Source organism: Callithrix jacchus, chromosome 3 (genome assembly GCF_049354715.1).
Source record: "Callithrix jacchus isolate 240 chromosome 3, calJac240_pri, whole genome shotgun sequence".
Taxonomy (NCBI): domain Eukaryota; kingdom Metazoa; phylum Chordata; class Mammalia; order Primates; family Cebidae; genus Callithrix; species Callithrix jacchus.
Window position 1 is genome coordinate 69,636,249 of NC_133504.1, and position 26,609 is coordinate 69,662,857.

A 26,609-nucleotide genomic window follows, 5' to 3' on the forward strand; every position below is an offset into this window, starting at 1 on the left:
TAGAAGGAAAGGAAAATATTTTCTATTTTGTTCCTATAACTCCTGTGTATTGACCACTACAAGAAATGATGTTTAGAGTCTGACTTTTTTTATCCTCTTGAGTGATAACACCAATATATTTAAAAGTAGAGTCTGTATTATTGTCCTTGAAATATGCTTTGTCTCTGTGCATAAGGAAGTTCACCTACCTCATTCTGCCTATTCACAGCCTCACAAAATCTGTCTGTATTTTATCCCCACTGCTTAACATCCATTTACTCACTAAAACATTAAAAACTTGGGGATTTCAAATATATTTCAAATATACTGTATTCTACAACAGCTCTGAAAAACAATTCAAACTCCTATACAAAACCTTGGAATGCTGTTTATATCTGTCCATTGAGAAATATCTTTTGTTCTTTGTTGTTAAGCCAGTTCTGTCAAAAATTTTGCTATACTCTGCTTACTAATTTAGTTAGAGTCAGGGAAAAAAAGACTCCTTTATAACATTTTTAAACTTCCTTTATTGTCAACAAAATATACAAACTAATTTTCAGGGGGATATTTTTTGTTCTAAGATATATTCACACTAGCAAGATTTTATTTATTTCTAAGATAAACCAGCAGATAAGCCATTTTTATTTTCCAGTTTCAGTTTATGTCACTGAAATCATTATCAAATCTTTAAATGATCACATCTATGATCAAAGGCTAACTGATACTGTAAATACGTACACAGTAATAGCTGTGCTGTCTTAGAAGAGATAAAGAACAAAGCTTATTTGTGCCTACAGATATGATGACATCTCTTGATAAGCTTTTAAGAAATATTTGTCATGCCATATAATTTTAAAAGATGAGAAAACAGGTATATTAAATGACTAGCAATTTAAAAGAGGATACTTTCATTTCTTAGATTTCAGCATTATACATTTTAATTTTTAATCATAAAAGAATTTTAAACTAACAAAATACACTACCTTTAATAAATGAAATATCACATTAAAATGTGTTTGAGTCTAAGTCGGAAGAAAAATCTGATATTTAGTATTTAAACCCTTGAAAAAAATATATGCTTTATTGCAGAACTAGCACTTTAACAAAATACAGACAGTAACACACTATCAAAATGTATGCAAATGGCAGCTATGTAATTTGTATGTTTAAGTTCAATCCATGTATTTCTTAATTTACTCTCCCTATGAACTACCACCAATATCAATATTAAAGAATTCTTTAATTTTATCATATAATACCAACACCAAAGCACCCCCTGTACCACGAAGGATATTGGAGAAGGCACCACGAAAAAAGGAATTGATTCCCTCATGTTGGTATATCTTCACAAAGCAGTCTAAGGTTCCTTTATATTGCCGTTCAGCCTCACCACTCTATATAAAGAAAGACAAAGTATTCTTCATTATATTAATATCTTTTATCTTAAGATATTCTTCTATTAGCACTAAGGATAGATAAGATAAACACTGTGTTGAGTAGCACTGTGTTAATAGGCATATATGACTACTGTCCTTATTGGTTAGAGGCCATTCATACTTTTCAGGCACACTTGAAAACTGATCATGCATTAGGTGTAACAAATGTCAAAGGATGTCATCACGTAGACCATGATTTATCCTCTCACCATACTGCAATTAACTGAGAAATCAATAGCAAAATAGAAAAATATCATATGGGCTGGGCACAGTGGCTCATGCTTGTAGTCTCAGCACTTTGGGAGGCCGAGGTGGGAAGATCACTTGAGCCTAAGAGTTTGAGACCGACCTGGGCAACATGGCAAAATGCCATCTCTACAAAAACAAAAAATTAGCTGGGAGTGCTGGCACATGCCTGTGGTCCCAGCTGCCTGGGAGGCTGAGGTGGGAGGATCACCTGAGCCTGGGAGGTCAATGTTGCAGTGAGCCATGATCTTTGTGCTCTAGCCTGTGCAACAGAGTAAGACTCTGTCTCAAAAAAAACAAAACAAAAAAATCATATGTTTCAATGTTAAAAACAAAAAACTTCTTGTTAGAAAATATTGAAAACCAAATGATAACTACAAAACTCCTTAGCTAAATTTCTAAGATGCAGCTTGAGTGGTAATTTATAAGGCAATTAATGACTTTGAAATATTAGAAAAGCCTAAAAATTGATGAGCAACCTAAATATTTTTAGACAAAGTATAAACCTAAAGAAAGTAAAAACAAGAAAATAACTGGCAGAAATAAAGGAACTAGAAAACACACAGCAGCACAACAGCAGCACAAAAAGAGTCCAAAGTTAGGTCTTTGAAAACTTGGCTGACAAAGTTTGGAAATACTGTTTAAGGAAAAAAAAGAAAAAGCCCAAAGATTATCAGAAATGGCAAAGGTAACAAAAAATGCAGATGATCCAGAAATTTAAGAGCAAGATGATATTACAAAAACTTCAGTACAAGTATTTTTAAAAGTCATAAGAAATGGATAAATTCCTAGAAAAGCATCATTTACCAACAGAGTAGAAAAGAACTGGAATAGTACTACAGTTAAAAATTCAATCAGTTGTTGAAAATCTTCTCAAAGAAAACCACATGTCCAAATGGCTTAAAATGTGAGTTCAAAACATTTAATGAACATTTAATTCCAATCTTAGAGATTATTCTAGAGAAGAGAAAAAGTGGGACGACTCCTCAACATATTTTATGAGGCTTGCACAGCCTTGCTACTGAAGTCATACTAGGGCCATAGAAGAAGGAAAAATACAAGCCAATGTCTTTGAAACATGGATGCCAAAATCCTGAACAAAACCCTGAAAGCAAATCTAGCAAGGGCTAGAGAATACAATACTTAGAAACTGGGTTTATCCCAGACATACAAGATTTAGCTCTAGAAAATAGATTAATTTAACACAATATGTAAACACATTAAAAGAAAAAAAGATTTAATCATCTCAGCAGATATAGAAAGAACATGACCACCACTTGTAAATTAAAAATTGTTAAAATCCAGGAACAGAAAGGAACTGTCATTACATGATAAAGGATAACAACAAAAAAACCCCACAGTTAACATTAAATTATATAACATTGAAGGCATTTTCTGTACAATTAGGAATAAGACAAGGTTGCCAGTTACTATTTTGTAAATATAACACTGAGTTAGGGGTCTCAGTGAGTACAGAAAGGCAAGAAAGAGAAATAAAAGGTGTAATTGATAAGGAAGGAAAAAAGCCTGATATTAGTTGCAGATTATATGCCTGTTTGTGTAAATAGAAACCTGGAAGGTATGTACATGCACATTCGTGTTTGTAATAGGGCTAACAAAGTTGTGGGACATAAAATAAAAATACAAACATTAAGTAGTACTTCATGGGCTTGAATTGTGAGAATCATATGTTGAAGTCCTAACCCCCAGTACCTCAGAATGTATTTGGAGATAGGAGCTTTAAAGGTAATTAGGATTAAATGAGATCACAAGAGTGAACTCTAAGCCAATATGACTGTCCTTATAAAAAGAGGAACAGAGAAAGAACTCTGTGTAAACACAGGGAGAAGATAGCCATTTACAAGACAAGGAGAGAGGTCTTCAGAGGAAACCAAGTCTGCTGACATCTTGATCTTAAACTTGTAGCCTTCAGAGTGAGAAAATAAATTTGTTGTTTAAGCCAACCACTTTTGTGAGTTATAGCAACCCTAGCAAACTAATACACACAGACACACACACACACACACACACACCCGCCCACCCCCAAACACATTCCCACATTTTTTTTCCCTGTAATATCGTGGGATTATGTTGGAGACATCATGCTCTTTATCCTAAAACACATCAGTGTGTATTTTCTAAATATTGGGATATTTTCTTACATATCCAAAGTACAGTTAATTATATTCAGGAAATTTAATACCATTGACCCAATCTATAGTCTATATACAAATTTTCCATTTAAAAAAGTTACTCAATGTGCTAAAACACAAGAGAAGAAACAATGACATAAATGAAATAATTCTAAGTATTATCTCTAAGTGAAGTAACAGGTTAGTTTTATCCTGCTAGATTGCCTTTTGGTCCTTCTAGGACCATTCTGTAGTCAATAAAAATGAGGATCATGATAGTAACTACACCTTATTGTTTTGAGAATTTAATGAAAAAGTCACTTGCCTGCATAAAACCTAGGACCTGTCTATATAGAACTACTTCTCCAGCCATATCTCTGTGTACGATTTTCCCCCTGTGCTTAGAATGTTCTCTCACTGACTGAAGTAAGACTACTCACTGAGATTTAGCTCTCTAAGAAGCCACATCTGATCATTTTAAGCATTTGGGCAACCCTCCTTATGTATTCCTGGAACCTACACACATTTCTATTTAAACCATTAGCTGTTGTCTTCAGTATTAGACTATGAATTTGGGTGCACATTTTGTGTTTTTCTGTCACCGGAGCTTAGCATAGATTAAGCAGGCAAATATTTGCTGAATGAGTGAATGTAATAAATACAGGTGCTATCCCTTATCTGAAATGCTTGGAACTAGAAGTGTTTCAAATTTTTTCAGATTTTGAAATATCTGCTTTATATACTTAACCAGCTGAGCATCTTAAATTCAAAAAGCTCCAATGGGCATTTCCCTTGAGCATCATGTTGGTGCTCAAAACATTTTGAATTTTGCGGTGTTCTGGATTTAGGATTTTCAGATTTGGGATGGTCAACTGGTAATAACAATAGAGATCAAATGTATCAAAAATTTGGTTTAGGGATTTCTATTTAGAACATAAATCATTACAAACAAGTTTTTGTCCTTGGAGTTCAAAATTATTTACTTTCATAAAAATATGCTACAGTAAATAGTGAAATATTTCAATGGCCTGTGACTGGGCTTATTGATTTTAATCTAACATTTCAGTTAAGATAGACATACTCATCCAATTTCTGCCATAACCCTCTACCTTCCAAGCCCCATATAAGCTACAGGAATAGCAAGCATTTCTGTTTTGATGGCAGGTGAGGAAGAAGCTTTTCTGGCTGATGGTTATTTTAGGATAGGAAAGAATATAAGACAAAATACATCATGTATTTATTTTAGCTAAGTAAAACACATGACCTATGCCTTTCAGCCAAAATTTAAATTTGATTATACCTACATATCAGAGATATTAAAAACTCAACTAAGCTTAGAAATGATAACATAAAATACCTGCATCATCATACGTCTTCTAACTGTGTCAAAGGGATAAGAAAGTATTCCAGAGCATGTAGTTACAACTTGAGCAATGAAAAAGGAGACAAGAAATGGAGTTTTCTTTGGCTTTGGTAATAAACCCTAGAAAAGAGAAATGTATCAAGTAACTATCCAAACTTCTAAAATATCCTAAATTCTTAAGTTAAAGGATAATTTTTATAAATATATGAAAGAGGGCCCAATTAGACTTAAAATGCAATAAAATAGTTGGATTTAATAGTAGCAGATCAATAAAAAGTGGAATGCCACACATGATTATATTTCAAAAGTATATCTGAAAAACATAAAGCATTTTACCATTGTAAGAATTTGTTATTAATAGCACATAAAACTAGGGAAGATAGCATTCATCGACAAAAAGAAGTTCTTACATGGCTCTTTCTTGTGGGGTTGAAAAAAAGTGAAAGAATGTTTGCTTTTATCATCAACACATATTTGATGAGCAGCTTTAAAACTTTAAGCTAATGGAAAAATGTTCCTAAATTTTGCGACTCCTGCAGGCGAAGACAAAGAAGAACAGAGACAGTACACACTTAACTTTTCTGTGATTAAATAAATGTATGAGATCCTGTAATTTCCACTAACACAGCAGTCTAAAAAATACACTAAAAACTGATCTGTCCAGACCACAATAAAAATGATAATCAACTACATATATACTAATGAGGGAGACCAGAGATAATATGTTAATCAATTATAAAATGTCTCCCATGTTTTAATCTTAATAAATAATACTGATGTTAATTTCATTGCTTCTTTTTGGAAGCATTATAATGTAGTTATTAAGAACAAGGATTTTTTGGCTTGCCTTTAACAAGTCAATCATTTAACTATTCCTAGCTATTTATCTTTAAACAAAGTGGAGGGATTTTTTATTATTTATTTATTTTAAACAATTAGAAGTATCTTTATTTTCTTTTATTATTATTTTTTATTTCAATAGGTTTTTGGGGAACAGGTGGTGTTTTGGTTACATGGGTAAGTCCTTTACTGGTGATTTCTGAGATTTAAGATGTAAAGTACTTAAAAAGATTTCTAGAACTAAGTAATGGCTAAAAATTGGTAGACATTATTACAATTTTTCTTTTTCCTACCACATGGAAGTGTTCTTAAAGTCTGAAATTAAAATGTAAGTTGCAGAACAACCTGGAGAATACAACACAGAATTGAACAGTATCCAGTAGATAACTAAGCTATAGTAGCAATTAATTATGCTTTGCCTACTTCTCAAAATGACAGTATTTAATTATTTGCATACAAAAAAGTGGTAATAGGGTTAATATAAAATCAGAAATACTGTTAGAAGATGCCTTTACATATACCAATGATTTGATTATGATGTAAGTTTAATTAGCATGTTTTTCATTTGCAACGTGATATACAGTGAAAACACCTCAAAAGCTTAGATACATGCTTTATAACTAAAGTCAGATCCATACTACAGTTATAATTTAATTAGGTTATAGCAAAATCATGATTAAGGGAATTTCATGTCTCTTATTTCATCACTGATTTTAATTTTTATAATTAAAAGTAACAAATCTGCTAAAAATATTATTAATTTAAAAATTTATCAAATATGTCCAAGTTAAAGCCCCCAGATTACCTTAACTGTGTCATAAGCTCCAAAATAAGAGGCTCGGTACACAATGATGCCCTGTACTGAAACACCAAACCCTCGGTATAAACCAGGAATTCCATCTGATTTTGCTATTTTCATAATACAGTCACCTAAACCCTTGAATTGTCGCTCTTCAGGACCTAAAATAAAGCCATTTAAAATCTATTAGCAACATTATATATCCAATAAACACTTTAATCAATATTTACAGATCTAAATAATCTGAAATTTCCACTTACGAATCTAACAAAGAAGGCACAAATCAAAATTCTTCCATTATTTTATGGATAACCAAGATTTCAAGTAATATCTCAAAAGAAATTAATGGAAAATATTCATCTCTTATGAAAACAATTTATTTCAAACAACCTGCCTTTTAAAGTATTTTACTAAAGTTACCAGAAGTTACTAATTGAGGTTCAGAAAATACTTTGAAATGGGTCAGGTGAGATGGTTCATGCCTATAATTCCAGCGATTTGTGAAGCCAAGGCAGAAGGACTGCTTGAGGCCAGGAGTTCCAGACCAGCTTGTGCAGCATAGGGAGACCCTGCCACTACAAAAAAATCAAAAAAGAATTAGCCAGGAGGCTGAGGCAGGTGGATCACTTGAGACTAGGAGTTGGAGGTTTCATTGAGCTATGATAATGCCACTGTACTCCAGCCTGGACAACAGAGTAAGACTCTAGCTCTATTAAAAACAAAAACAAACAAACAAAAAACACTTAGAAATGAAAAACTTGGCTGGGCATGGTGGCTCATGCCTGTAATCCCAGCACTTTGGGAGGCCAAGGTGGGTAGATCACAAGATGAGGAATTGAAGACCAGCTTGGCCAACATGGTGAAACCCTATCTCAACTAAAAATACAAAAATTAGCCAGGCATGGAGGTGGGCGCCTGTAATCCCAGCTACTCAGGAGGCTGAGGCAGGAGAATTGCTTGAACTTGGGAGACAGGGTGTAGTGAGCTGAGATCACGCCACTGTACTCCAGCCTGGGTGACAGCGTGAGAGTCTGTCTCAAAAAAAAGGAAGAAAAGGTATGAAAAACTCTAGGACTGTTGTAAAATATAAAGCTAAAATCTAGTTAAGTTTAGGATAGTTAACATTTCAGATGACGGGGTCATATTTTCCTAGTATTTTCTGGTTTTATTTTTCTTTTCCCTTGACCAAGAATTCTGTGACAGTGTTTTAAAACTATTATATATGTACAATGTAATCTTTCAAAAAAAAAATGAAATCCTCCTAATCTGAAAGAGAAAACAAAACTATAAAACTTACAGGTAATATTGAGTTATTTTTACCCTCTTATCAATAAAAATAAAATTTCAACTTCCAGTTAAATATAATAGATGAAACTCACATTTTCTTCTTTGCTCAAACTGCTACCCCTTCCAAGACTTTTTCTGATCACTTATTTAAAATTGGTATCACTCTCTTTTCATTTCCCTAGCATTTATCATTAAGTGACAATATATCTTAGTTATTTATTTCATTTATTATTACTTGTGTCCTCCACTAGACTATAAAGTACATGAGGCATGAACTCTGTATGGGGGGGTGGAATGTGAATATCTGTGTGCATATATATATACACATATACACACTCACACACACCCTGTATCTACAGGCACCCTATATTCCACAAGGCACATTCATTTGTTGAATGAATCTCTGTTCCCTGAAGAAACTCAATTATATTAATAATGAAATAAAACAGGTTTAAAGCTAGATAGGCCAAGAAGAGTACTTGACAGAATGAAATCCACAAAATTTAGCCAGATGGAGAGAATAGGGAGGAGTGGTAACTCACTAAGTAGAGCATAAAAAAACTGAACCTATTTTCTTACAGAGGAAGATATTGTTGGGAAGCAAGCCATTTGACCACAATAAATCTCAGAAATACTTAGAAATTAGAGGAACTAACTACTATTTCCAGGATGAAAGCAAAGGAGCAAGTAGATGCTTAATATCTGCAATTTCACCGTGAGCAGCCAAATGACTTATTGTACTGCCACCCACGGAACTGAATACAAGGCTCCAGATTTAACTGGGCCAGTTGAGTGGCTAACACTGAAAAAAGACTCACATAAAGGTCTATTACTGTGAAATATAAGAACATCAGGGATAGTATTAACTAAAAAGAAAAAACATATACTAAAGGATCCAGAGTAAGAGAATTGGTATCTTAAGAGCAACATTAGAAACCAGACATAAGGGTAATATTTTCATAATTGTGAAGAAAAATAATTTTAAACTCAGACTTTATATGTCTTACCCTTTTCGAGAGAATAAGACAAATACTTTTTTTTTTAGATTCGTAAGATCTCTATTTTTTTTCACTCTTTCTCAAAAAGTTACCAAAAAAAAAAGGGGGATGTAATAACAAAAAAGGGAAGATGTGATATTTAAGTAAGGATAGAGGCAAAGGGAATCCCGAGGATGAGATTGGTGCATCTAACCTAGAAAGGAGTCACAGCTGAGACAGGAGTAAATACATGGGAAAATCTAGGAAGGGCTTTCTAGGAAAAAAAATGGGACTAAGTTATAAGCAGTTTTTATGTTCACTTTTTTGTTACAACAGGTTTTCCCTCCATTTTTTTTTAAGGGAAAAGAAGCAAGCAATATACTGTAGGCCCTATGATTCTACCATCTGGTCAAGAATAAAGTTTGTAGACTTCATCTGGTAACAATATTACAGCACAATTAATGAAAATAAATAACACATCGTTCAAAATACAAAAAAGGAAAAGTTAGTATTTATAAAAATCTCATACCTTTTCCAATATCGACACCTAATCTGGTTCGGGCAAAATCTAGAGGATATACCACACATAAGGATGTTGCCCCAGCAGCTCCACCAGAAGCCAGGTTGGCCAAAAACCACCTCCAGAACTGAAACATTAATTGAAGTGGTTATAAAACTACAGAATCTAACTGTTTAAAATACCTGGAAAATTCTTATTTTTATAAATGTTAAAACACCAGATTTATAAGCTGCTTTTATAAAGTAAACATCCATAATAATGTATACCATGTTATCCAAAATATTTTCTCTACATAGCCATGTAGCCTTTGTTTCATGCAATCTGCAAGACACAGTTTAGATGCTGACATACTGAAATTCCAGGATATTTTAATATTCTCCAGTAGAGCAGCCCAAATTAGCAAAAGAGGTTGCATAATCATCTCTTTACACTGCATACTTTTTAAAAATTAATAGCTATATATGTTCTTAATAGTGCTTGCTATGATTACAATGTCAGGCACATATAGAGGCTTTAGTTGTGCCCTTTTTCTGGGAAGGATGCAGTAAGTAGTAGTATGGCAAAAAACTGCAATTACTTTTTGCACCAACCTAAAATACTTCATAATGCCCCAGCTTCACTTTGTAATTTAAATATAATTAAATTTGAATAGCTCAAAAATATATATTTAATTGTATTCCAATGTCAACATGAAAATTGGCAGACATCAATTCTAATGTAGTTGTATAGCATTGAAGTTAGGCCTCACTGGTCTACTGGTTTACATGAACTATTGAAGAAGTGTAATTCTTTTTGATAAACATTTATAATGTGCCCTCCCCAGGTTCAGCAAGATGCTTTTCAACATCTAGTGCTTATGGGAGAAGAAAGGAGTATTTGAATTTGATCTGTTATGGAAAATCCAGGGTACAAGGTCATTGCAAGCATTAAATACATTAAAGTGAATAATATTCTAGTCAAGGTCAATTTCTTGCTTCATTTTCTGGCTCGTATTTGTAACAATAAAGTGTCAAACAGCTTTGGAACTCTCAATGTTCTCTTGCCCTGGAATGATCTTCTTTTTTAAAACCAAAAAATACTTATTGCTTCATGCTCTAATTCAAATTCTGCTTCTCTGATGAAATATCTGATCTCTAACCCATCTATTCATACCCTCTTCCCATAAATACTTCATCTGTGTCAGAGAATTAAAGTTGAATCACACGAACAATATGTAAAATGTATTAACATGTTATAGACTCTTATTTTTTAAATAGCTCTTACAACCACTTTCTACTTTCAATTTATAATTATTTGTGTACATTAATACTCCTACAGACTATAAATTTGGTGCCAGCATTATTTTTCCTTAACAGCTTTACTAAGTGTAATTCACACATCATAAAATTCATCTATGTAAAGCTACAATTCAATCATTACTATAGTCACAGAGTTGTGCAACCATTACCACAGTTTAGAATATTTTCATCACATCAAAAAGAAACGCTACGCCTGTTATAAGTCAGTCCACATGCTCCCTACACCTCCTTAAGTCCTAGACAACTACTAAACTACTTTCTGTCTCTATATTTGCTTATTCTGGACATTTCATATAAATGAAATCATACAAGACACACTCTTTTGTGATTGGTGTCCTTCATTTCACATAATGTTTTCAAGGGTCATCCATGTTGCAGCATGTATTAATACTTCATTCCTTTTAATTGCTAAATAATATTCAATTTTATGAACATTATTCATCAGCTGCTGAACATTTGGGTTGTTTCCATTTGAGGCCAAGATTCTTAATTCCTTTGTTTATTTCACAGAGCAAGTCAAGATGTCCTGCCCAGAGATATGTATTAAATATTTATTTAATAAAGTATACTGGTGATGCCACTTATTGTTCCCAGACTCCCATGGATCTTTTAAAATAATATTCATAAGTTTTACTGTATAAGCAGCATGTCTAATCATACAGAAATAATTAGATCAGGAGATTGCATCTGACATAAGGGTAGTTAATCCATACTGTAGTAGATGATTGGTAACCTGGTAGAAAAAGATGAGCTGTGCCAGAGCCTCTTTCTTAGGAACTGAACTTTAAAGGTTCAATGCTAGTTATCAATAAGGACAGAAAAGGAAAAGTTATTAATGTCTTAGAATTTTTGGAGATTGTTTAACACTATAGACCCTCGCCTAGGAAAAATTACACATGTATAAACATATTTTTTAGTGTGGGGGTATTCTGGAAGCATTCGTGGATCCCAAGTTAACCTCTCACCTTTAGAAAGGCCAAAAAGGATCACTATGATATAAATATTGAATTTAGAATAAGAAAATATCAATAGGTAACAAAAGGTAGGCAATAATGAGAAAACAGAGCAAGCAACACACTAAAAGCAGGTAATTAGAGAGAAAGATCAGCTGACTTGGGAGAGAAAGAGGAAGTGTTTAGCTTGGTCCCTAGGGCTGCCTTTGGCTGAAATTCAAGTGCCACTGTATCATTAAAGAAATCTTTTTCCTGAGGTAATCTGAGTCAATCTCTGCTTCTGAAAACCAAGTAAGTCAACCAAACAAGATATGTGGCATAAAGATTTTATAAAGTAGATTTTAAGTTCTATTTAATCTTTTTTCTTTCTTGATGCGAAAGAAGTCAGATCAATGACCTTTTGGGTGGATAATCATGTAATTTATCATTCAAACCAGGACAATTCGGACAGAGATAATGGGAGCTATGAAAAAACAACAGGGGCAGACACAACATGTATAAACAGTATGGCCAATCTATGTAGTGAGGTAGGAAGGATGGAAATAGAGGGAGAAAGGCAGTAAGAATCTGCCCACATTAAGAGATTATCCTGCGATTGTGTAACAAAACCTGTCCTTCCACCATTAAGCTTGAAAATAAAACAGACCCCAAAGAGGTAGTATGTATATAAGTATAAATGAGTTTTGGTTGTTGTAAGTTAGTAACTTAAAGTACTACTATATTGTTAACAGAAAGGAACAGAGAAGAATCAGGAAGGGGAGAAAATGAAAGAGTCTGAGATTTCTGAGGAAAAATAATTATTTTTAATTGTTGACAAACAGATACTGTATGAAAAGACTCAATGATGCATCAAATAACAAATGCCCTGAGACCAAAGTTGTTTATAACAACTTGTCTGGACACGGAAGAGAGCTGGAAGCAGCTCTAGTCTTCTCCATTGAGGGTTGTGCGGAAAGCTGCTAAGGGGTAGCTGAGGAGCAGTTTATGCCCAGGCCCAGCTGAGGCTCATCCAGTCTAGTCACCTCAGGTGAGTCTGGGAGTCAGACTGGAACAAACTAGTAGAGCCAATCCTTTAAGCTAAGTCCCACTTTCCTTATTCGTATCTTTTGGGTAAAGATAACTACCTCAAAGAGTGAAGTGAAAAGTCAGTGAAACAATATGTAGTAGGCACATGCTTCCCTTACCATTTTTTTTTTTTTTTTTGAGACGGAGTTTCGCTCTTGTTACCCAGGCTGGAGTGCAATGGCGCGATCTCGGCTCACCGCAACCTCCGCCTCCTGGGTTCAGGCAATTCTCCTGCCTCAGCTTCCCGAGTAGCTGGGATTACAGGCACGCACCACCGTGCCCAGCTAATTTTTTGTATTTTTAGTAGAGACGGGGTTTCACCATGTTGACCAGGATGGTCCCGATCTGCTGACCTCGTGATCCACCCACCTCGGCCTCCCAAAGTGCTGGGATTACAGGCTTGAGCCACCGCGCCCGGCCCCCCTTACCATTTTTAAAAAACTTTTTTTTGAGATAATTTTGGATTCACATGTATTGTAAGAGTAATATATATAGAGAGACTATAAACCCTTCAGTGAATTTCCCCAGTGTATTAGCAAATCTGTAGTACAAGAAATGGACATGATAAGGTCTACCTATTCAGATTTTGTTAGTTTAACATGTACTCATTTGTGTGTTTATTCAGTTATATGCAGTTTTGTCACATGTTCACATTCTTGTGGCCATCATGGTCAACAGTTCCATGAGACGGATCCCTCATGTCACTCTTATAATCACAGCCATTTCTTTCCCTCCTGGGAAACAGTATTCTTTTTTCCATCACTATAATTTCCTCAGTTCAAGAATGTTATATAAAAGCAATCAGAAAGCATATAACCTTTGACTGGCTTTTTCTACCTTAAAATCCAAAGTCGGTGCTCATATCAAAAGTTTATTCCTTTTTTTGTATACTGATAAAATATACATAAGATTTACCATTTTAACTATTTTAAGTGTACAATTCAATGGCATTAAGTATGTTCACAATTTTGTGTAAACTTCATCACTATCTATTTCCAGAACGTTTTCATCATCCTAAACAGAACTCTATAACTCATTAAACAATAACTCCCCATCTCCCCTTTCAATAGTATAACAGACGTTAACCACCTGTTAATCTATAATCTACCTTCTGTCACTATGAATTTGTCTATACTAAGTACTTAGGTAGAATCATACAATATTTGCCCTATCAAAAGTTTGTTTCTAGACAAGAATGTCTAATCTCACCACTTCTTTCAACATAGTAGTGAAAGTCATAGCCAGAGCAATCAGATAAGAGAAAGAAATAAAAGGCATCCAAATAGGAAAAGAGGAAGTCAACTTACATGAGTATATACCTAGAAAACCTTAAATATGCCTCCAAAACCCTAAATATACCTCTAGACCTGATGAATGACTTCAGTAAAGTTTCCCGATACAAAAATCAATGTACAAAAGGCAGTAGCATTTCTACACACCAACCACATTCAAGTTGAGATTCAAATCAAGAACTCAATCCCATTTATAGTAGACACACGCACACGCACACACACAAATACGTAGGAGTATATTTCATCAAAGAGGCAAAAGATCCATTCAAGGATCTACAAAACATTGACAGAAAAAATCATCCATGATACAAACTAATGGAGAAATACTCCATGCTCATGTACTGAGAGAATCAGTATCATTAAAATGACCATACTGCCCAAAGCAATCTACAGATTCAACACAATATCTGTCAAATTACCAACAACAGTTTTCAAAGAATTAGAAAAAAGTAATCTAAAATTCATATGGAACCAAAAAACACAAACTGAATTGCCAAAGGAATCCCAAGCAAAAGAAAAAGTCCATAGGCATCACATTACCTGACTTGAAACTATACTATAAGGCTAGAGCACCCAAAACAGCATGGTGCTTGTACAAAAACAGATACATAGACCAATGGAGCACAATAAAGAACCCAGAAATAAGGCCACACACCTACAATCAATTGATCTTTGACAAAGCTGACAATGATAAACAATGAGAAAAGCACACTCTATTTAACAAATGGTGCTGGGGAAAAATGGCTACCATATGCAGAAGAATGAAACTGGGTCCCTATCCTTCACCATATTAATGCAAGATGGATTAAAGACTAAAAGTAAATATAAGACCTCAAAATAAAAAATCCTAGGCAAAAACGTAAGAAAAATTTTAAACATTGGCCTCAAAGAATTGACTTCCTCAAAAGCAAATGCAACAGAAACAAAAATTGACAAATGGGAATTAAACTAAAGAGCTTCACAACATTCAATGGAGGAAACAGACAATATACAGAATGGGAGAAAATATGTGCAAACTATGCATGTGACAAAGGACTAATATCCAGAATCCATAAGGAACTTAAATAAATCAACAAGAAAAAGACCAAATAACCCCATTAAAAAATGGGCAGGCCAAGTGCGGTGGCTCATGCCTATAATACCAGTGCTTTGGGAGGCTGATGTAGGCAGATTACGAAGTCAGGAGTTCAAGACCAGCCTGGCCAACATGGTAAAACCCTGCCTCTACTAAAAATACAAAAAATTAGCTGGGGGTGGTGGCGGGCACCTGTAATCCCAGCTAGTTGGGAGGCTGAGCCAGGAGAATGGCTTGAGCCTGTAAGGCAGAGGTTGCAGTAAGCCGAGACTGCACCACTGCACTCCAGCCTGGGTAACAGAGCAAGGCTTCATCTAAAAAAAAAAAAAAAAAAGTGGGCAAAGGACATGAATAGACATTTCTCAAAAGATGACATACAATCGGCCAACAAACATGAATAAATGCTCAACATCACTAACTATATGGTATGGCTGTGTCCTCACTGAAATCTCAATCTGAATTGTATCTCCAAGAATTCCCACATGTTGTGGGAGGGACCCAGGGAAAGGTAATTGAATCATGGGGGTTGGTCTTTTCCATGCTATTCTCATGACAGTAAGTCTCATGAGATCCAATGGGTTTATCAGGGGTTTCCACTTGTGCTTCATCCTTATTTTTCTCTTTCCACCACCATGTAAGAAGTACCTTTTGCCTCCTGCTATGATTTGGAGGCCTCCCCAGCCATTTGGAACAATAAGTCCAATTAAACCTCTTTTTCTTCACAGTCTTGGGTATGTCTTTATCAACAGTGTGGAAAAAGACTAATACACTAATCATTAGAGAAATGCATATTACAAGTACAATGAGATACCATCTCACACTAGTCAGAATGGCTATTATTAAAAAGTCAAAATAATAGATGTTGGTGATGTGCAAAAAAGGGAATGCTTACACACTGTTGGTGGGAATGTAAATTAGTTCAACCCCTATGGAAAACAGTATGGAGCTAAATAGAACTATCATGCAGTCCAGCAATCCTACCAATGGCTATCTATCCAAAGAAAAAGGAATTGTTATATCAAATTCTGAACTGTATGTTTATCTTAGCATGAATCACAGTAACAAAGTCATAGAATCAAACTAAGTGCCCATCAATGGATGACTGGATAAAGAAAATTTGGTACATACACACCATGGAATACTGTGTAGCTTTAAATAAGAATGAAATGAAATACTGTCCTTTGCAGCAACATGGATGCAGCTGGAGGCCATTATCCTAAGTGAATTAATGCAGAAACAGAAAATCAAATACTGCATGTTGTCACTTATAAGTGGGAGCTAAACAAAGGGTACACGTGGACATAAAGATGGAAACAATAGACACTGGCAACTCTAAAAGTGGGAAGGAGAGAGGAAAGAAGGGTTAAAAAGCTACCTGTTGGGAACTATGTTGACTGGGTGATGGGTTCAACAGACGCCCAAACCCCAGCATTACACAATATACTCATGTAACAAACCTGCACGTATCCCCTGAATTGATTACTTTAAAAGTTTCTTCCTTTCTCGTGCTGAGTAATATCCCATGATGTATTTACCATAGTTTAACCATTTGCTTACTGAAGGACATCTGAGTTGTTTCCAGATTTTGCCTATTGTGAGAAAAGCTGCTATTGAACACTGTGTACATTAGTTTTTGTATGAACATAAATTTCCATTTCTCCAGGATAAATGCCCACCTAAAAGTGTAAACATGGGTTATATGGTAAGTGCATATTAGTTTGTAAGAGACCGCCATACTTTTTTCCAGAGTGGCAAAAAGTATTCCAGCAGCAATATAAGATTGATTTGGTTTCTCTGCACTGTGACCAATTTGGTGTTGTCATTATTGTAGGTGTTTAGTGATACCTCATTGTGTTTTACCAATGACTTTAAACAATTTTTTAGGTACAATGGCTAAAAATATCAATGACTTAAAAAATGTTTTAATTGACAAATAATTGTATATATTTATGGGGTACAATGTAATATTTTGATATATATTTATATTGTTGAGTGGCCAAGCTAATTAATATACATATCACATATTTAAATGTTTCAGGTGAGAACATTTAAAACATACTCTTTTAGCAATTTTCAAATGTACATCACATTAGCTACAGTCCCATAGTGTACAACAGAGCTCTAAAACTTATTCCTCCTGTCGAAATGAAACTTAGTACCCTTGAGCAACATCTCCCCATTCCTTATTCTCCCACCCTCTACCAACCCTAGAAACCACCAGTCTACTCTGTTACTATAATATCAACATTTTAAAATTCCACATATAAGTGGGATGTGCAAAAGTCAGTGGCAGTATTTGTCTTTTTGCACCTGGCTTCACTTAGCTGGTTATTCTATATCACAAATGACAGAATTTCTGTCTTTTATAAGGCTGAATAATATTCCACTGAATATATACATTTTCTTCATTCATCTGCTGATGGACACTTAGGTTGCTTCCATATCTTAGCTATTGTGAATAATGCTGCAATAAACAAGACAGTGCAGACATCTCTTCATCATGCTGATTTCAATTTAGGATATATAACCCAGTAGTGGGATTGCTGAATACTGTGGAAGTTCTATTTTTGTTTTGATTTTTTTTTTTTTTTTTTTGAGATGTGAGTCTTGCTCTGTTGCCTAGTCTGGAGTGCAGTGGTGTAATCTCAGCTCACTGCAACCTCTGCCTCCTCGGTTTGAGCAATTTCCGGCCTCAGCCTTTCTAGTAGCTGGGATTACAGGCACGCTACCACACCTCGCTAATTTTTGTATTTTTAGTTGAGATAGGGTTTCACATGTTGGCCAGGCTGATCTCAAACTCCTGACCTCGTGATCTGTCACCTCACCCTCCCAAAGCACTAGGATTACAGGCATGAGCCACTGCACCTAGCCCTGATTTTGTTTTTTTTAGGTTACTTGTACATTATTTTCTAAAATGTCTACAGTAACCTACATTACCACCAACAATATACAAGGGTTCTCTTTTCTCTATGGTCTTACTTTTGCATATCTTTCATCTTTTTGATAATGGTCATTCTAACAGGTGTGAAGTGATATTTCAAAGCAGTTTCAATTAGCATTTCCCTGATTAGTAAGGTTCAGCATTTTTTCATATATCTGTTGTCCATCTGTATGTCTTCTTTTGAGAAATGTCTTCTTAGATTTTTGGCCCATTTTCTAATCCGGTCATTTGTTTTCATGCTATTAAAGTGTTTGAATTATCTATACAGCTTGTATATTAGCCCCTTTGTGAGATTTATTTTTTTGGGAGTGGGCAAATATTTTGGTTGCAAACATATTCTCCCAAGTCACGGTTGTCTCATCACTCTGTTATTTTCTTTGCTGTTCAGAAGCATTTTAGTTTAATACAATCCCATCTGTCTATAATTTTTGCTTTTGTACTTGTGCTTTTAGGGTCATATGCAAAAAATAATTGCTCAGACCAATGTCATGGAGCTTTCTCCCAATGTTTTATTCTACTAGTTTTGCAGTTTCAGGTCTTAGATTTAAATCTTTAATACATTTTAATTTTTTTTGAAAATGATATAAGAGTCCAATTTCATTCTTCTGCATATGGACATCTATTTTGCCAATCCACTTATTGAAGAGACTTCCTTTGTATATTCTTGGCTTCTTTGACAAGAATCAACTGACCATAGATATGTGAGTTTACTTCTGGGCTCTCTGTCCTGTCCCATTGGTTATATTTGTTTTTATACCATTTTCATGCTGTTTTGATTACTGTAGCTTTGTAGTAGATTTTAAAGCCAGGTAGTGTAATACCTCCAGCTCTATTCTTTTTGCTCAAAATTGCTTTGGCTAATAGGGAGTATTCTGTGATCTCATATAAATTGAAGGATTCTTTTTTTATTACCTTGAAAAAATGCCATTGGAATTTTGATAGAAATAGCACTGCATCTGTAGATTACTTTGGACAATAGGGGCATTTTAATAGTGTAAATTTTTCTAAACTATGAACACAGGATGGATTTCCAGTTACTTGTGTTCTTCAGTTTCTTTAATCAGTGTTTTAAACTTTTCAGTATATGGACCTTTCACCTCCTTGGTTGTAAACATTATTATTTTCTTATTTATTTTTAGGAGAACTCATTGTTAGTATATAAAATGTGACTGATTTTTGCATGTTAAAATCCTGCAACTTTACTGAATTAATTTATCAGTTCTAACAGTTTTCTGGTGGTCATTGGGTTTTCTATATATAAGATCACGTTACTGACAACATAGACAATACTTCTTTCTGCCTTATGTGCATGCCTTTTATTTCTTTTTCTTGTCTAAGTGCTCTGGCTAGGACTTCTAGTACTATGCTGAATGGAAATGGTAAGAGTGCCTGGTTTGTGATCTTAGAGAAAAAGTGTTCAACTTTTCACTGCTATATATAATGTTAGCTGTGGGCTTATCACATGTGATCTTTTTTGTGTTGGGATACATTTCTTCTATGCCTTATTTGTTGAGTTTTTAATGTGAAAGAATTAACTTTATAAAATGCTTTTTTCTGACATCTACTCAGATGCTCCTATGGTTTTTGTTAATACAGTATATCACATGTATTGATTTGTATATACTGAACTATCCTTGTAGCCCAGGAATAAATCCCACTTGATCATGATGAATAATACCTTTAATGTACAGGTGAATTAAGTTTGCTAGTATTTTCTTGAGGATTTCTCCGTATTTGTTCATTAGGGATGCCGACCTGTAATTTTCATTTCTTCTAGTGTCCTTCTTTGGCTTTGGTATCAGAGTAAGGCTGACCTCATAAAGTAAGTTTGAAGGTGTTGCCTTCTCTTTTATTTTTTGGAAGACTCTGAGGAGGACTGGTACTAGTTCTTAAATATTTGCCATAAAGCCGTCTGATCCTGGGTTTTTCCTTGTTTGGAAGTTTTTGATTATGGATTTAATCTCTGTACTCATTGTTGGTCTGTTCAGATTTTCTAGTTCTTCATGATTCAGTCTTGGTAAGTTGTATGTTTCTATGAATTTATACATTTCTTCAAGGTCACATAATTACTTGGCATATCAATTTTCATAATTTGTATGGTACAAAAATCTTTCAGTATTCTTATGATCCTTTGCATTTTTGGGTTTCAGCTGTAATGTCTCCTCTTTCACTTCTGATTCATGAGAGTCTTCTTTAATTTTACTCCTGACCAAGGGTTTTCTATTTTATTTATAGGTTCAAATAACCCACTCTTAGTTTTTAAAAATCCTTTATCTCTAGCCTCTATTTCCTTTATTTCTGTTGTGATGTATATATTTTTTTCTTCCTTCAACTGATTGCAGGCTTAGTTTATTCTTCTTTTTCTAGTTCTGTAAGGCTTAACATCAGGTTATTTGAGGTCTTTCTTCTGTTGCTATAAACTTCCTCTTAGAACTGCTTTTGCTATACCCTATAAGTTTTGCTATGTTGTGCTTCCATTTAAATTTCTCTCAAGATATTTAAAATTTTTCCTTTTGGTTTCTTCTCTGATCCACTGGCTGTTCAGAAGCATGTTGTTTAATTTCCACTTGTGATTTTCCCTAAATTTCTCTTGTTCTTGATTTCCAGTTTCACTATAGTATGGTAAAAAAAGAACCTGACATGATTTCAACCTTCTTAAATTTGTTAAGACTTGAATATGCTTGTGAAAATGTGTGTTCTGCATGTTTTGGATAGACTGTTATAAATATACCTGTTAGATCTATTTGATCTAAAGTGTAGTTCAAGCTCAATGGTTTCCCATTTTCTGTCTGAATGATCTGCCCATTGTTGAAAGCACAGTATTGAAGTTCCCCCCATTTGCATTGCAGTCTGTCTCTCCCTTCAGATATATTCATATTTGTTTTATAGATTTAGGTGCTCTGATGTAGAGTGCATGTATGTTTACATTTGTTATATCCTCTTGATGAACTGACCCCTTTATGATTATGTAATGACATTCCTTGTTTTCACAGTTTTTGACTTAAAGTCTATTTTGTATTATGTAAAAATAGTTACCTCTGCTCTTTTAAAATCTCCATTTGCCTCCAATATCTTTTTTAATCTCTTCACTCTCGGTATATGTGTATACTTAAGGCTAAAGTAAGCCTCTTGTAGGCAGCAAACTATTGAGTCTTTTTAATCCTTTTACCACTATGTTTTAAATTAAACGTAATTCACTTACAATTTAAATTATTGATAAATAAGGACATATTATTGCCATTTTGTTAACCATTTACTGTTACATTTACTGTTTTGTAGTTCATTTCTTCTTTTCCTCCAATCTTGGTGTCTTTCTTCATAATTTGTTGTATTTATGAAAAGGTAGGCTTCAGTTTCTTTCTCTTTTAATTTGTATTTACTAGAGGTTTTTAAATTTATAGTTATCATGAGGCTCACATAAAACACCTCATAATTATAGATTATAATTTAAGCTGATATCAACTTAAGTTCAATTGCATACAAAAAATACTCTGTATTTTTACTTCTCCCTCTATTTTATGCTACTGATATCACATTTTACTTCCATGTATACTGCATATCTGTTAAATATTATAGCTATAGTTGTTTTTAATAATCTGTCTTTTGACTTTAAGAATTAAAAGTGATTAACACATCACCTTTACAATATTAGACTATTTCACATTTGACAACACAACTGTTTCAAATTACAATTTTTCAACTTTACCATGAGTTTGTAAGGAAATAATCCCACTGTGACTCAAGGAGCATTTGGACTTCTAATGGTTCGACTTACAATTTTCGACAATATAATCCGTTTATTATGATATCAAATGCATTTTTGACTTACAATATTTTCCACTATGATGAGTTTATCATGTTGTAACCCCACTGTAAATTGGGAGTACCTGTATATTTACCTTAGGAACACCTGTATATTTACCACTGAGGTTTATACTTTCATATGTTTTCATGTTGTTACTTACTGCCCTTTCAACTTTAAGAACTCCCAGTATCATTTCTTATAGTCAGTCTGGTGGTGATGTACTCCGTTAGCTTTTGCCTTGAAATGTGTTTTTATCTCTCTTTCATTTCTGACAGACAATTTAGCCAGGTATAATATTCTTGGCTGACATTTTTTTTTCTTTTAGCACTCTGAAAATGTCATGCCAATACTTGTGGCTTTCAAGGTTTCCTTTGAGAAGTCTACTTATAACCTTACATGTGATGAATTCTTTCTGCTAAAATTCTTTGTTTTTTGACTTTTGGCAAGTTGATTAAAATGTATCTCATAATATTCTTTATCTTTAGACATGGGGTCTTGCTATATTATTCAGGCTTGTCTCAAACTCCTGACTTCAAGTGATCATCCCATGTCAAGTATCTGAGATGAGGCATTATCCCAGCCTCCTCAGTATCTGGGATAACAGGAATGAGCCACTATATCTGGCTCTTTTCAAAACTGATCTTGCTTGGAGTCCTCTGAGCTTCTTGAATCTGGATGTCCATACATTTACAAAGGTTTGGGAAATTTTCAGACAATATTTTAAAAATAAGATTTCTTATCCTTTTTCTTCATCTTGTACTTCAATAATTCACATATTTGTACAATGGACAGTGTCTCATAGGTTCCTTATGCTTTCTTTAGTCTCTATTTTTTTCTCTAATTGGTTAATTTTAAATGACCTATCTTTGAGTTTGCTGATTCTTTCTTCTGCATGATTGCATCTGCTTTTCAGTTCTGTCATTATTTTCTTCAGTGTCAGAATTTTTCTTAAAATGTTTTTAGTCTCTTCAGTATAAAGTTCCCATTTTGTTCACATATGGTTTTGTTTTCCTATTTTAATTCAGTTGTCTATCTTTCACCTTACTGAGACTCTTCAAGGTAATTATTTTGGATTATTTCACAGGTGATTTGTATATCTCCATTTGTTTGGGGTCTGTTATTGGAGCATTATTAGTTTCTTCTGGTGGTGCCCTGGTTGCATTGAGTCCTTATTATCCATGTAGCCTTGTGTTGGTGTCTGCATTATCTGAAAGACTAAACTTTTCTTGCAGTCTTAGAAAACTGGTTTCAGCAAGTTAAAATCCTCTCCTTTTAGGTCTTTGGATTGATAGGACTGCTGTTAAGATGGCAGTTAAATGGGGTTGGATCCAAGTCATGTGGCTGCTGCTGAGTCCACAGTGAAGAATGCAATTGGTGGGCCTCTTACTAAAAACTATAGTAAGCACATATCCTATCTAGATCCTGGCTGAATTGGATTGTCTCAAGAACTATGGTCTGTGAGTTGGTGCTAGGATGAGGGTCTGCATCATGTTTCATTGATGGTAGGCCTGTTACTAGATGTACCGATGGATGTGATTTCCTCCCATCTCTGGAACCCTCCCATGACTGGGTGGGTCCTGTGAAGGCAGTAATGATTTGATCCATGGCTGACAGGGGCTGGAACCAAGTCACAGGGTTGTTTTAGGCCTCTTGAGATCAAGCTCTTTAGACTTGTCTCTGGGGTCACAGACAGATGAGCCTTCTGGTGGGTTGTTGGATGAGCAGGTATGCTCTCTGACTGCAAATGAAAAGGGCAGGAGCCAATTTGCAGGGCTGTTTCAACATCTATAAGGGACTGAGGTGAGTGATTCAGCTGGGAGAGTTTGTGCTAGCATTGTGATTTATGGTAAACACCTGTTTGTTTAAGCCTGGGGTTTTGTACTAAGCTGCATGAGTTTGATCTCTGGAAGGGGACCAGAAACTGTGTAGCTAAGGTCAGTCACATTCCATGTCTATGATACTGATCCCAAAGTAAAACCCTGGACAGAAAGGATTGGGTAAGCTTGCTTTGGATCTTGGGAAGTTAGTATTCTGTCCATATGATTTACTAGAACAGGACAATTATAAACTTGCACCCGGTTTCCCTTGGTCTATTCCCTATGTGCCTTTTCCCTTTGATTTTAATTTGAATACCTTTGCTTTAATAAACCACAGTATAACAGATTTTCTAAATTTTATACATCCTTCTAGTGAATCAGTGAACCTGAGGATAGTTTTGTAGATCCCGACACTGTGGAACAAATAATCTGAGTCAAGGGAAATTCCAATTATTAGAGCTGTCAGTTTAAGAACCAGAAACATTTTACTGAATGCCTGTCATAAAGCAAGGCAGTATGCTACACACTTCACACGTAATCTCACCTAAACCTCACAATTAAACTATGAGATAGGTATTATTACACCCAATTTTTATATGAGGAAACTAGGGATCAGAGAAGTAAACCAACTTTTAAAATCTCATACAGTCACAAAAAGAGTGACATACCTAGGAATACAGCTAATCAGGGAAGTGAAAGATCTCTATAACGAGAATTACAACACACTGCTCATAGAAATCAGAGACGACACAAACAAATGGAAAAATATCCCATGCTCATGGATAGGAAGAATCAATATCATTAAAATGGCCACATTAGGCCAGACACCATGCCTCATGCCTATAATCCTAGCACTTTGGGAGGTGGAGGCAGGTGGATCGCGAGGTCAGGAGTTCGAGACAAGCCTGGACAACATGATAAAACCCCATCTGTACTAAAATACAAAAAAATTAGCTGGGTATGGTGGTGGCATGCACCTGTAGTCCCAGCTACTTGGAAGGCTGAGGCAGGAGAACTGCTTGAACCCAGGAGGCAGAGATTGCAGTGAGCCAAGATCATGCCACTGCACTCCAGCCTGGGTGACAGAGCAAGACTCTGTCTCAAAAAAAAGAAAAAAAAAAAAGGCCATATTTCTTGAAGCAATTTACAGGTTCAGTGCTATTCCTATCAATGACATTCTTCACAGAAATAGAGAAAACTGTTTAAAAATTCATATGGAACCAAAAAAGAACCCAAATAGCTAAGGCAATCCTAAGCAAAAAGAACAAAGCTGGAGGCATGTAATTGATGTCACCTAACTTCAAACTATAGTGTGGAGCTAAAGTAACCAAAACAGTATGGTACTAAGACAAAAATGGGCACATAGGCCAATGCAACAGAATAGAGAGCCCAGAAATAAAACTGCACACCTACAGCCATCTAATCTTTGACAAAGCTGACAAAAACAAGCAATGAGAAAAGGACTTCTTATTCAATAAATGGTGCTGGGATAACTTGTTAACCATATACAGAAGATTAAAGCTGTACCTCTTCTTCCTTACACCACATATAAAAATCAACTCAAGATGGATTAAGGACTTAAATGTAAAACCTAAAACTATAAAAACCCTGGAAGACAACCTAGGAATATCATCCTTGATACAGGAATGAGAAAAGATTTCATGAAACAGATAACCAAAAGCAATTGCAACAAAAGCCAAAATTGACAAATAGGATCTAGTTAAACTTAAGAGCTTCTTCTGCACAGCAAAACAAACTGCCAACAGTTTGGTTACAGACGTACAGTAAACAAACAGTAACAAGTAAACAGACAGCCTACAGAATGGGAGAAAATATTTGCAAACTGACAAAGGTCTAATATCTAGTGTCTATAAGGAACTTAAACAAATTTACAACAGAAAAACAACTCCATTAAAAAAATGGAAAATGGGCAAAGGATATGAACAGATACTTTTCAAAAAAAGACATATATGTAGCCAAAAGTCATATGAAAAGAGCTCAATATTACTGATCATTAGAAAAATGCAAATCAAAACCACAATGTGATACCATCTCATGGTCAGGATGGCTACTATTAAAAAGTTAAAAAATAACAGATGCTGGTGAGGTTGTGGAGAAAAGGGAACATTTATATACTGTTCTTGGGAGTGTAAATTAGTTGGACCATTGTGGAAAGCAGTATAACAATTCCTCAAAGAGCTAAAAACAAAAGTATCATTACTGGATATATACCCAGAGTAACATAAATCATTCTATTATAAAGACACATGCATGCAAGTGATCACTATGGCACTATTCACAATAGCAAAGACATGGAATCAATATATGTGCCCATCAATGGCAGATTGGATGAAGAAAATGTGGTACATATACAACATGCAATAATATACAGCCATGAAAAGGAATGAAATAATGTCTTTTGTGGGAATATGAACAGAGCTGGAGGCTATAACCCTTAGCAAACTAACACAGGAACAGAAAACCAAATACTGCATGTTCTCACTTAAAAGTGGGAGCTAAATGATGAGAACTTATGAACACAAAGAACAAAAAGACATGGGTCTACTTGAGGGTGGAGGATTGGAGGAGGAAGAGATGCAGGAAAAATAACTATTGGGTACTATGCTTAATACTTGAGTGATGAAATAATCTGTACAAGAAAACCCTGTAACATGAGTTTACCTATATAGCAAACCTTCACATGTACCCCCAAATCTAAAAAGTAAAAAAAAATCTCATGTAGCTAAATAAACAGAGAACCAATATCCAAATCTAAACCTTCCA

The 26,609-nt window shown here is 34.7% G+C and overlaps 1 protein-coding gene across 1 annotated transcript in view; it reads right to left on the reverse strand.

Moving 5' to 3' along the window:
* Positions 1–488: 488 nt before the first annotated feature.
* SLC25A31 (solute carrier family 25 member 31) overlaps positions 489–26,609 on the reverse strand; it is a 55,957-nt gene continuing 29,836 nt past the window's right edge. The window contains exons 3-6 of the mRNA XM_002745371.7: positions 9,589–9,706; positions 6,802–6,956; positions 5,151–5,276; positions 489–1,373 (exon numbers count right to left, since the gene is read on the reverse strand). Coding sequence (XP_002745417.3) covers positions 1,182–1,373; positions 5,151–5,276; positions 6,802–6,956; positions 9,589–9,706 — 591 coding nt within the window. The 3' untranslated portion in view covers positions 489–1,181. The remainder of the gene's footprint in view (positions 1,374–5,150; positions 5,277–6,801; positions 6,957–9,588; positions 9,707–26,609) is intronic.